This window comes from Mastacembelus armatus, chromosome 17, assembly GCF_900324485.2.
Source record: "Mastacembelus armatus chromosome 17, fMasArm1.2, whole genome shotgun sequence".
NCBI lineage: Eukaryota > Metazoa > Chordata > Actinopteri > Synbranchiformes > Mastacembelidae > Mastacembelus > Mastacembelus armatus.
This window is the reverse complement of record NC_046649.1, coordinates 17,699,822-17,712,591: the sequence shown is the minus strand read 5'-3', so window position 1 is coordinate 17,712,591 and position 12,770 is coordinate 17,699,822. Positions and strand designations below refer to the sequence as shown.

At 38.0% G+C, this 12,770-nt stretch overlaps 2 protein-coding genes across 2 annotated transcripts; both read right to left on the bottom strand.

Moving 5' to 3' along the window:
• Positions 1–807: 807 nt before the first annotated feature.
• On the bottom strand, positions 808–4,102 carry LOC113133924 (peptidyl-prolyl cis-trans isomerase FKBP1A-like). Its single transcript, XM_026312984.2, has 4 exons — positions 3,802–4,102; positions 3,666–3,713; positions 2,602–2,714; positions 808–1,951 (listed from the first exon to the last, which is right to left on the bottom strand). Exons 1-4 carry the CDS (start codon positions 3,836–3,838, stop codon positions 1,826–1,828), a joined length of 324 nt encoding a protein of 107 aa, XP_026168769.1. The 5' UTR covers positions 3,839–4,102; the 3' UTR covers positions 808–1,825.
• A 330-nt stretch (positions 4,103–4,432) lies between these two features.
• LOC113134174 (MAM and LDL-receptor class A domain-containing protein 1-like) lies at positions 4,433–11,835 on the bottom strand. The gene is made up of 17 exons (XM_026313410.1): positions 11,796–11,835; positions 11,044–11,166; positions 10,861–10,960; positions 10,526–10,685; positions 9,985–10,099; positions 9,660–9,803; positions 9,003–9,190; positions 8,487–8,652; positions 7,404–7,622; positions 6,804–6,982; positions 6,456–6,693; positions 6,164–6,323; positions 5,947–6,061; positions 5,438–5,555; positions 4,942–5,026; positions 4,763–4,838; positions 4,433–4,684 (listed from the first exon to the last, which is right to left on the bottom strand). The coding sequence occupies exons 1-17, from the start codon at positions 11,833–11,835 to the stop codon at positions 4,583–4,585; spliced, it is 2,328 nt and encodes a 775-aa protein (XP_026169195.1). The 3' UTR covers positions 4,433–4,582.
• Between the last annotated feature and the right edge of the window lie 935 nt (positions 11,836–12,770).

Below are 12,770 nucleotides of genomic sequence, written 5' to 3'. Positions count from 1 at the left end.
GGGATGACAGAGAGCATCGCATATTAGTTTTAACTCTGCAGGGCCCTATGTTCTGTTAACATAATTACAACAAACTGTTTTCTGTATGAGACACACTAAACAGAACAAGTGTACTGTATGAGAATGCATACCTTATTAAACCTGCTGGAAAGAGAGGGCGGGAAGGGTTACTAGGTTAGTATGTTTTGGAGAGCTGCTGCAAAACTGGCCATCTTAAAAAAATAAATAAACACAAATCAAAATCAGCATAGCAATTTCATGTTCATAACATGTAGAGAGTTAAAGTGAACTAATACTGCATCAACATACAAAGGTCAAAATGAGTATACTTTAAGAGAGGGACCAGAGGGCTGCATTCTGAAGGCTCACCACTGGATGGCACTAAATCTTTTACATTTTACTTATTGCACATTTAACTTAAAACACACAAGCTTCATTAAGAGTAATTAGCAAGAATCACAAATACTGACAAAGCACTATTAACTTTCACTTAAACACAGTACTTCAACCCCACTGTTTATAAATTTCTCTACACAGATATGCTCTCTTTTAGAGTAATCTGCCTAAACAGAATCCAATTTGACAGCGTTACTATTTTCCTGCCCACATTATTAAAGCGTGACGTGATGTTCCCTCCCAGGCAAATATTGAAAGATGTTAACCCATGCCAGCCTTCCACAGACACACACCTGGTACAAAATGAACCTTAGGTCTGTAGAACTGCCTGTAACGAAAATATTTAACTTACTGCAGAGACAGTCCTAATATGCATTAATATGTGTATTTCAAGTATGATGACGAAACATATATATGTACAGATTTTTTTTAATGCAAGAAATGCAATACTCATGGATAAGATTTCTAATTAATGATATGCTAAAGAAACATTACCAAAACGTTTATGGATCACATCAAAATACAAGAGCACTTCAGGCCTATGCCTTGACAAAAAAGCCCAGGAACAGGTTTCAAAGTCTTCAAAGTATGGATTAAAATGATGACCCATTATTGTTTCCAAACATACATTGTGTCAAAGATTTAAGCTTGCAATTCAATGAAGAGAAAATCATGCTGGGAAAAAAAAACAAATTAGCTCTTAATTGAAAGGTGTCACGAGCATTTTGACATTAAAAAAACCATTACCATTACTTTTAAGACACAAACACTTCACAACAAATCAGACGTTTGAAGACCGCCATTCTCCAAAGTTCGTTTAGTGCCACTGGTTCGATCTTTCCAGTATTCCTTTGTTTTGTACTGAACAATACAGCAAAGTAAGAAAAAAGGCCAGATAAATCCTCCAAGATTACCTAATGATGCATACATAAAATGGTCAACTCAGCTTATTAGATCAAACAGAAACTGTGTACTCCATTTCTGAAAATGTAGTTTCCTGCAGTCTACATCCTACAATTAAAATGTACATATTTTATTTTTACATGGATAATTTGATGTTTTCACAATTTTGAGTTTGGACAGATGAAGCAAATAAGGCATGCTGTATTAATGAGTAGTTAGCTTGAGCTGCTGGCAGATTTAGCAGATGCTTTCTAATTTAACAAACTGACAAAAAAAGGAAGTGCACATTTTCCCCAAAATGGTGTTCTTGTCTTTCTAAGTTGTTTTTTGGATCAGAATGTTATCTTAGCACCAACATTACAACCGGCATGGCCTCAGTTGTCTCAATTACACCGTGATAGAATAAATTCTACAATGATCTATTCATGTTTAAAAATGCCTCTGACAGCATCTTTAATTAACAGCTATTTGTGTCAGATGTGGGTGGAATGAAAAAACTCTTAATAGCAATCTTCATCTTAAAGACTCAGCACTCCAGAAGCTCCACCTCAAAGATGAGAGTGGAATTTGCTGGAATGACAGGAGGGTGTCCCCTGGCACCATACGCATAATCTGGTGAGCAGGTCAACATGGCCACTTCGCCACAGCTCATCTGCAGAGGAGGTGAAGAGTTAATTAGAAGAAATATCACTGGTTAATTTGTTTTTGTTGATCTCTATTAAAAGAAGTTAGAGTGATTTACACTTTCATAATACTGGAGGACTCACAAGAACTAACTTTCAATGAAGAGAGTATTCTGACTTTTACTCTCTAGTATAGCTCACACAGGTTCCTAAATTTCCCATCATGCAACAGTGCTCATTCACTAAATGCAGACCTCTTAAACTTTTGCCCGTTTCATAACTCATACTTTGCTTTTGCTTAGAGTGACTTTTCACAATGCAGTTCTCATGGATTCTGGGTCAGTTTTATAATATGCCTAAAGCAGCACGAGATGTAAAAATTTACAAGCATAAACACATCCCAAAAAATGCCTTTTCCAAAAATGTTACATGATATTTTATTGGTTTCTTTTCTTAAAATACAGTTCTGCCCATAAAAAAAATGTTTGGTATTGCTATTGCTCAAAAATACAAGTCAGACCAAAGTTCAAAGTTCAGTTTGCATGTCTCAATATGTAAGATCCCTTCCTGCTGGGTACCTAGCCAACTGACTTCAGATATAAAGTAGTAATCTCCACAATTACCTCACTGATTTTTGTGTGTAAAATCTGTAGAAAGCCTCTAAAGTTCCTACACTTACCTGAGCTACACCCTCATCCCAGCCACGGATTACTTCACCCACTCCGAGTTTGAATTTGAAGGGCTCTCCCCGGTCCCTGGAGGAGTCAAACTTTTGTCCATTTGTCAGTGTGCCTGTGCAACAATAGAGAACAGGAACAACAACAAACCCATTGGCACTCTATTAGAGCTGCAGCGATTAAATGATCCCCATTTTGATAATAGATTAAAAACATTCTCTTGCTCTAACTTACCAAATGTAAGGACCTTTTCTTTCTCAGGTATTATAGTTAACACCATATTTTTAAATTTTAGGCTGCTAGTCAAAGAAATTGAGGCTTGAAGGTGTCCCTTTGGGCTGTGGGTTACTACAGTGATGCTATTTTATAGATATTAACGATGAAAAAGTTTGGCAAAATAATATTTATTGGAAAGAATCATTAGCCCTACACTCTAAATACATAAAGCCACCAAAACAACAAGGCTTGTAATGTTTTGTGGCACTTTAATTACAGTGTGATCAAATATTAAATAAATCCATCCGCAGAAACAATTTTAAAATTTAAAGTAATGTTTGCACAAGTTGGGACGAAGGGTTTGATTTAACTGCGTCCATTCATCATGAAGACAGAGCCAGGATGCGGTTAGCATTGTTTAGCTTAGCTCAAAGACTGGAAACAGAAACCGCTAAACTAGCCTAGCTTAGAATAGCGAATCAACGCCTTTAAACCTTGGTTTTAAACAAACGCGATACATCGTGTGGCCAGGCTAGGCTAAGTTACCCATTCATATCTTGTTTCCAGTCGGTGCTAAACTAAACTAAACAAAGCTAATCGAAGCTAAGATAAGCTAAGTCAAAATAAGCTAAGCTAAGCTAAGCACATCCTGCTTGTAACGTTAGCTTCATTTACGCTCAGACGGCACCAATAATATCCTCCACTAGGATTGTGTTTAACGTTAAGTGTATTTCCCAATTGTAAAAATATACAATGGATCAGCAGTCTACATTTAAGTAATACTTTCTATTTGAAGTAAACTGGATGAACAAAATAACCTCACACCAAGCAACAATGAAACGAGTCTTACCAACGTAGTGCACGGAAACCATCCGTCCTTTCTTCGGAAACGTCTCTCCTAAAGGATGAAAACATGGATTCAAAGTCATACATGGGGAAACCACAAAATTTAAGCTTTGTGTCTGTGGAATAACAAAAAAACTTACCGTCTCCATTTCTTACGGTCTCAACCTTTACACCCATTGTTCTGTCCGTGCAGCCTTTCGCTCTTCCTGACTAAAAGATGGTTCAGTCCCGTGTGAAAAGGTTGGCTCGTTCATGGAGCCACTGCGCGTAACATGAACCACGTGGTATTTAGGGCGTGTACGGTTTAAAGAAACATGTCTTCTGCTCGAGGGTGCGTTTGTGTCCACGTGTGGATGCTTGTCGGGAAGTAACAGAAAGGAGGAGGCCTGCATGTCCTAACTATGTGTCTGCCAGATGTTAAATCATATTCCCCATATCACTTACAATTTAATAACCTGGCCACATCTAGTATCCCTACACTTTTGCAGGGGTTATTTTATTCATTATTCAGCTTAATAATTAAGATTAAAACAGTTACTCCAAGCTCTGATTTGCATTTGATCATTACATATAATGCTACACCACTTTTTTGTCCTCTCTGGGGTCAAGATCGAATCTGACACTGAAGGACTATTATTTGTCATGATAGTACTAAACTCTGTATATGTTATATACAGTACATTCAGACCCCCTTCACTTTTTTATGATATTACTGATACAATTGTTTAAATTAATTTTGTTATCATTAATCTACGCTCAGTGCCATATTAATGACAATGTGAAAACTGAATTTTAATATTGTGAAAATATGTGTCTTGTTTACACTTTAAATTAACTTCTATAATGAAATTATCTTACAGTTACAGTACACAAGCATGATTTACAATTTCACTGTGGTTGATTTATAATTATGAATCTAGTCTAAGAATCAGATGAACCCATAGTGGTGTCAGTTACATGGGGCGATGGATCATACAGATTGTTAAAGAAGGAAAAGTTGGATTCAGTTCCATGTTGTGTGCCCTGAGAAAAAAAAAAAAAAAAAACTCTTTTATTATGAGTCAGTTCAAGAAATTTTATTATCAAATCTGTCTCACTTACATCTATCTTGCAATCAAAAAGGTCAAACACAGAGTTCTGGTCGATCACATCGTTCTTCAAAATTGTTGGCTGGTTCCTAAAACAAACATAAAACAACACAAATGAGTGTAATTTAGTGTTATTACAAACATTTTGTAAATTGTGTGTATATTATAATTATTGTGTACATTTTACAACACCTCTTGTTCAGAATAAAGAGGAAGATGAAGATGATGCCTCCACCCAGCAGAGTCAAACCAACTGCGAGGCCTACAGACAGCAAATCTGCAAACACAGCGATATTCGACTTTTATACCTTGGCAACATCCATTTCTTAGTTTACTTTTAACATCCACTGAATGAAAATACCTTTTTTTTAAGCATTTGCACAAGGAACAACCAAAAATAATCTACTCTACCAACAGGTTCTATCAGGTAAGGTCAAAGCCTGATATAAGGTAGCCTATTCTACTTCTGTTAAAGCATGTTTATTAAACCACATTTATCCCAATTACTTTATGCTTGTTTGCACTATTATCTAGGCAATCCCACAAAAGGAGCGACGATTTTTGACAGATTTAACAGATAAAGTGTCAAATCAATCCTTAAGAATAGCATATGCAACAAAATGTACTTCTATTTTATGTCAAATAACTAAGCCTGATACCGTAAACTAGATACTCAGCCTAATGTTACCATTATTACTATCAGGGGTGATGGTGGGCTCTGAGTAGCAGGCGCCTGGATGGATGGTGATGTCATCAAGAGCAACATCCCCACCTGTATTCATCCCCCTTTGATACACAAACAAAAACTGAGAGAAAAAAAAAAGAGGGATGTTAAAAGTCAGCATGGCAATCGAGGGAATTCTGAAGAGACATTAGCAATTAGTCAGTGGTTGTTTTAAACAAGTTATTAACGCTTGACAATTTTTGCCTGTCGTGTCACTGACACTTGCTTTAAATAGACATATGTAAGATAAGATAAAATAAACTTTATTCATCCACAAAGGGAAATTCAGCATATATATATCTTTTATATTGAAGTTGTATTTTATCAAAATAGTCCAAAATGTTCAAGCTTAGTTTTTTTATTCGCCAATCTGAAGAAAATGGCTTTTCTTCAGATTGGCAAATACTAAAGGCCACACTAAAAGAGAAAAACAAAACCCTGACTTTCTCCATCTGCATTCAGTCATATATTACCCAGAATGCTTCTTCATGATTAACAGACACACTGGCCTCCTGCCACTTGTCTCCTTTGTTTCCCGTCTCAATCCACTTCAGAATGCCTTCTTCATTGCCACTAGTGTGGATTTTTCTATGGGAAAAGATATCACCAATTTAAGACATTACATTTGTAAATCAATAGTAAGTTTATATTTAATGATGCTACCGCTCAGACATTAACAGTTTTGTTTACCTGTCGTTTATGTAAACTCTAAGAGTCCCAACATGGCTGCCGTACATGTGGTACCAAAAGGTGAGACAATGCCCTCTAGTGGATGGCTGGAAAACATCACTGGTCAGAAAGGACATGTCTCCCCACTCACCCACTGAGCTGTCCACATATAGATAGTGACCTGGTGAAAACATGGTAAAATCACTCAAACATATCAATGAGCTCTTACAGTCACATAGTCATAAAGGTACAGTAGTGCAATTTTCTGACCTGCTAACACATAAACCTAGAAACATTATATCTATATACTGACCATGTGTTGAGTTGGTGGTGTGATCAACGCTGGGCCCTGTGTTGGGGTTTGGGGAGGCTGCTCTGCCGTGGAGCCAGTCTCCTTGGTCCACTTCTGCACCCAAGTTGCTCCAGCTACACATGTTGCTCTCAAAGTCACAAAATCCAAAAGGTGGACAATGATCATCTGTCAGCTGCACATCATCAAAAGCCATGTCTCCCTCCTGGGTGGGGCCGGCCTTCATACCTTCCACCACAATCTGAAACATAATGAATGGATTGTTGGAGACCACATAATTTAAGTGAGTAAATGTATTCAGTTAAGAGTTAAGAGTTACCACACTTTTTCAGGCAGATCATTGAGACTCACCCTGAAGGGCCGGATCCGAGGCAGAAGGGAAGCCTGGGCAAACCTCCACAGCCGGCCCTGGTCTCCTGTCTGAGAGAAAATCAAAGCTTTCTCTCCATCTTCACTTTGCTGGTAAACCTTCAGGGTCCCCATGCCTTTGCCATACATGTGGTACCACAGCTGCACACAAAATCCTTTGCCTGAGGGGCCACAGAACGGGAAATCATATTGAATGTGATTTCAATAGTGATGTGACGTGTGAAGTGAAATATGTGTGACGTGATATGATGTGTGACATATTTCAAAAGTGAAATATAGGGAATTATAGGGAATATCTACATCAGCTGGTATTGTACCTTTCATTTCTGTACATTTTAAACTGCATAGATGTATTTAAAAACATTTTTTTTCTTATACAGACATCAGTCAATCAAACAAATTATCAATTGTTTTAGACAGAGAAAGGAGACACTTGACACACTACTACTATTTAAACTGACGGAACTTTTTGGCCTTGTAAAATTGTGGCTCTGTGCCTGGAAGTATCATAACACCTATTATAAGATGGCGATCTCAAAGGAAATATTTAGACAACAGAGGAGAACGTGCTAGCAACTTTGCCTGCAGGGTATAGCGGTGAAGACATTGCAGCTGTCTGCCCAGTGTGGTCCGCAGCAGACGAGGGGAGGTAGTAGTAATGGCCTGTAGGCGTGTTGGTGGTGTGGTCACTGTCTGGTCCCGTGTTGGGCCTGTGAGAGGAGCCTGACTGTCTGACCCAGTCAAAGTCATCAGTAGTGTTCTGCTGCCAGTTACAGCTCCCCTCCTCAAAGTCACACAAATCTGCAACATATTATTTTGGAATGTAACTGGTAACTAAATGTTCAGCCATCAATATCTGTAAAATACTGTGTGGAACTGACCATAAGTGGGATTGCAAATATGGATGAGTACTCTGCTCCTGTGTGCATGACACTGTTTTACTAATTTCTTTAAGTTAAAGTCCTTGATGTATCACAATTTATGAATGAAAGTATTCTAGCTCCAGCTTTTTTGTTCTTTTTCAGTTTAGCAATTGTTTTGCAATATCAGATAATTATGACATTCTCTATAATCCTTTGATTAAAAAAAAACAAAAGCTGATATCATTGTCAACAAATCCTATGAAAAGAACAAAACCAAAAGGTCCTCCCTCAGCCTGTCTAACCCTAATATCAATGTCTATGTATGAGGCTTCATATACACAGACTATTTGTGGGTGTTGGTCTTTTTATGGGATTTGCAACAGTATTCTGTCTGCCAGTGGTTCTCTGATCTAGGGTCCCCCTGATATCTTGGGTGCCTGGGCCTGTGCCTACTAGGCCTGTTCAGTAAATCCATCCATGCCTATCGGTCAGGATTTGATCACATAAAAGTGGCAACAAAAACAAAATAATTGTCAACATTTTTGTTTGTTTGTTACAAGGTATGACAGCATACTCATGCATTTAGAGGAGAAAGACAAGAAAGAGAGGATGTTTGTTTGTTTACTGGGGAGAGATAGTGGATTCTTGAAAATGTATGTGCTCACACTCAATTTGCTACTTGTAATACAGTTACATGCCAAACCATTTAAAAACAGTTGACAGGTTCGTCAACTCACCTACACATCCATATGAAATGTACACAGGTCTTTTCTAAGATTTTCTCCAGCTTCAGCATTCTTACCCAAGGCAGGACATGGTCCACTTATGAGGGCGATGTCATCAATGGCTATGTCCCCTGCCTCTCCTCCCACTGTCGCCTCCAGAATCACTTGATGGACTTTCTGTAAAGTCACGTGACTCTGCACCAGCAGCCACTCATCCCCTTGATTTCCTGATTTTTGCCACACCTACAGGAAAGGCAGGAGGCTGATTCACTCATCACAATGAGGATGTGAGGAAGTTTTTGCAACACCATGGTATCGACTGAAACTGTGCAGCTTGCACTCAATATGCTACACATTAATGTTATTTTGCAATCAGCATTTCACAACTGCATAAAAGTATAATAACAGAGAGAAAAGTCAGTGCAAACAGACAGAAATATTTCTCAATAAGCCTCACAGCCGTTTTTTCTGACACTAGTAAAGGGAAGTAATATGCCCAGAATAAAAAAAAAAAACAAACAAACAAAAAAAAAAACATGGCCTTAACTGTCTTCATTTATGTGGAATCTTGGTTAATGTCATGCATGTTTTACCAGATTCTTCTCTAAGGGATCAGCTGTTCGAAGAAACACTCTCAAAGAGCCCACAGTAGCTCCAAACATGTGGTACCAAAATGTGAGACAGTATCCCTTTGCTCCAGCAGGTGGCAGCAGTGAAGACTTCAGCTGGGCCATATTCCCCTTCACAGATGGTGGGGAACTCCTGATGTAAATGTATTTTCCTGTAAAACAACATGCTACACTGATTCCCAATCTTTCTGGCTTTAGATTGTTTAACACTCAGTAATGAATCCCCTTATAGTTATCTTTGAGCAGTGAGGACTTTTAAGCAAGAACTGACGTACATTTGAACACTTTTATTTTTTAAAGAAATCTCGGGAGGGGAAAATATTTCCTATTCCATGAAATCAAAGAAAATATGCAAAAAAATGTAAAACCTAAGGCAAAATTGGGTGGGAGAGTTGTTTCTGATCCTGATAATCATCTTATGACCAAGTCAGGTTCATCTTGTAAACTCAATTATTAGTGCAGCAAAAAGTTGGCTTTGCTGGTCTTAAAGGGAAATTTTCAACATGGGCCAAGATGGTACAAAATGTAATTCATAAGTGCATAACAGTATTGTATAGCTATATTATCTGTTTAATATTTCTGGAGACTGGTGGTAAAAATAGTCTATACAAGAGTACAGACCTTTGCCACTAGTATGATCTCCTGCAGGCCCAGTGTTCAGGGTTTCAGTGGGACCCGACCTGCTGAGCCAGTCCAACTCATCTTCACCCCCCTGAACCCAAATACACAGACCATGTTCAAAAGAGCAGTCACAGGCAGACAGAGCTGAGAAAGGGAAATGCATTATTTTAGGTTAGCCATCACTTTATCACCACTTTTGTTTGTGTACGAGGTAGGTAAGAATATTGGAAATATGGAAGCAGAAGGATGATGCATGCACAACACTCATATCTCTACTACTCAATCCAAATAATCTCACATGTAATGTTGAAGGAACCTTATTTACCTGGTGGCTGGTAGGATTTTTCACAGTTCAGAAAAGAGATATCATCCACAGCAATAATGTAATCTCCAGTGGTTATACCTCTGTGAGTAAGTTTACTCATGCTACTGAACAAAACCTAAGGAAACACATAATTGCACTTCATTTATAGACATCGACTTATTGTGTAAAATGTAATGCAGTTTGATTATTACACTATCCTCATTCTCATGCACACTCCACATACCAGCTCAAAAATACTTTGCACATACATTTATTAGATCCCCATACAGAGTAAATGGATATGGGTGATATATTAAAGATCATAAAGTATGTTTTTACAATGATGGACCAAAATGTTTTGACACTATCAAGGCTTTGGCAAATGATTCACATCTTTATCATAATAAACTTTTATGCCCCTTGCCTCTAAGGTAGAATGTGCATTTATTATATATCACCACTCATTCATGCAGATTTTACATCTGAATACTTCTTATGTAAACATTAATATGTAACTGTAAATGTAACAATGCATCTGTTTAGTGAATACATGAGCATACACCTTATAAGTTTGCTGGAACAGGCCAAGAGGCAGATACTCTGCAATCCAATGGGAGACAGTGCTGTGACTGCGTGACCACAGGATTGCTTCACTACCGTCAGCTTGCTGCATAAGCACTCTGAGTGACCCAGCACTCTCTGCACTGATGTGGAAGTGAAACCTGGGGTTTAGTAAAGAAGGAAGGAAGAGGAGAGTGTTGGATTGGGAACACAGAAAGACGGGGGCGGTGGGGAGCATTGAGCAATTCATACAACTGTATAAAAACAAATAATTTTACAGAGATTAGGGATGTTAGTAAGAGAAATGTAGTGACTGATGCCTTGGTTTTCACTTACAGTATCTGGCAGTAGGGGGATGAACGGGGCAGTGTAGGACTCTGGAGTCGGGCCTCATTTTGTGTGGACCCCTGAAGGAAATTCACTCTCATGTAGTAGCCTATGAGGGCAAACATCTTGAGTGAGAAGAATGTAGCATGTAGCAAAAATCAAATTAACTAATTAAATCGTTACAGCAGTCACCTGTTTCTGTTGTGTGATCAGTAGGTGGTACTGTGCTGTTATTGGCTTTCTGTCTCTGCCACTTGCTTTGTCCATCGCCAATGTCAGTCCATTGACACTGGTCCCTCTCAAATGTGCACGGACCTAAAACGTCAAGAAAAGTGTCGGAATTTGCACAATTTTGTGAAATATTTGTATTTTTCAGTATTTACAGATATATTATCAAGAATCTACTTCCTAGTTCAGCTGAATATCAAAACAACTGCCAACACTGTATTGTTTGAATCATCTTTTTTTGGGGTAATTTAACATTTAATAGTATTTTTCATGGAAATTCAGTAATCCACACATGCAGTATGACACCAGAAAAGGAATTTCAGCTGTGTAAAAACTGCAACACAAATTTTCTCTATAAAGAACTTTCACTTCTTGTGTATATTGTTGTATCCTTTTATGTGTGACCCAATCCACACATGCACGCATTTCCTGATGTTATCCCACAGCTCATTTTACCTCACCACTGTAATTTTTATAAAACTGATAATAAAAAAAAAAGCACATGAAATAAAATAAACTTACAACTTTTGACATGCCTTGCTTTTCCTTTCTGAATATTCAATCTGGCACAACAGATTCAAGAAATGTCATTCTTTCACAATCAGTGGTCATATGCTGAAATTTTCTGCAGACCCAAAAATACAAGCTGTTATATTTACCCAGATTCTTGACTTGCTCCTTTTCTTTTGTACTTACAATGATTTTAAAAAAGTTACCAGAAAACTGCCCTTTTAAAATGTAGCTCACCACAGCCATCTTCGTCCTCCCCTTGGGGACAGTCTGGATTATAATCACACAGTAAGGTAGCTATGATGCATGCTTGTCCAGCTGATCGCCAACAGAAAAACTGATTGTCCTGTAACACCAAAGAAAAAGTAAGTGGTTTTAAACAGGTTTACTAGTCTGTTACTGTATATGTAATTCTTCATGTTTCATAGATTTGGCTATAATAGACATGTCGAGCAGTCTACCTGACAAAGGTTGACTGGTGCAGTTGAGACTGAAGGTGTGGCTGGAGATGGTGGTGTATTAGAGGATGTAGGTGCAGCAAATGTGGTTGATGTGTCAGGTAGTTCACTGTTGTTATGATCAAATGCACACTCTTTGGAGAAAGAAACATCATCCAGTGCAACCATCCCTCTATAATTGTCCCCATGCTCATATCTGAAAACAATCTAAGAAAGAAAAACAAGCCATTCTGATCTTCAGTCTCCCTATTATTCCTCTTATTATGAAACATCAGTTAAACCTCTGTGCTCCTGCAGAAACATGGCAGCACAACACGGATACCTACGTGCTCCCAATGTAGATTTAAAAGTCTCATTCTAAGATTAAGAAAATGCAACTGTTGGTATTATTTGGTAATTACACACTAATGACAACATATTTACGGACACTATATATTTTTTTCTGCTTATAGATCCCTCTAAATGTTACACATTGACCCTTTAATGCATGAATACTATTATTTTAAATCTATTTAAAATATATCATCACTTGTATATTTAACAATCTGACAACATTTTCATAAATGAGGGTCTTTTTAACAAAAGCTCTCATTTATTATTTAACCAACAGCCTGTGTCTTCACTGACCTTGCTGCTGGCTGATGAGGAGAACATGACTTCTGCTCTCTGCCAGCTGTAGCTCTGTGAGTTTTCCCTGAGCCATAACAGTCTGTCGTCATTACC

Excerpts from the sequence above, each read along its gene's own strand:
- LOC113133924 (XM_026312984.2), bottom strand. The coding sequence starts at position 3,838 with ATGGGTGTAAAGGTTGAGACCGTAAGAAATGGAGACG. Across the intron at positions 2,715-3,665 it reads GGTTTCCGTGCACTACGTTG|GCACACTGACAAATGGACAA; the intron begins GTAAGACTCGTT and ends ATTGTTGCACAG. Across the intron at positions 1,952-2,601 it reads GGGATGAGGGTGTAGCTCAG|ATGAGCTGTGGCGAAGTGGC; the intron begins GTAAGTGTAGGA and ends CCTCCTCTGCAG.
- LOC113134174 (XM_026313410.1), bottom strand. The coding sequence starts at position 11,835 with ATGGCTGTGGTGAGCTACATTTTAAAAGGGCAGTTTTCTG. Across the intron at positions 4,839-4,941 it reads CTCTTTATTCTGAACAAGAG|GAACCAGCCAACAATTTTGA; the intron begins GTGTTGTAAAAT and ends TGTTTGTTTTAG. Across the intron at positions 4,685-4,762 it reads TTTTTGATTGCAAGATAGAT|GGCACACAACATGGAACTGA; the intron begins GTAAGTGAGACA and ends TTTTTTTCTCAG.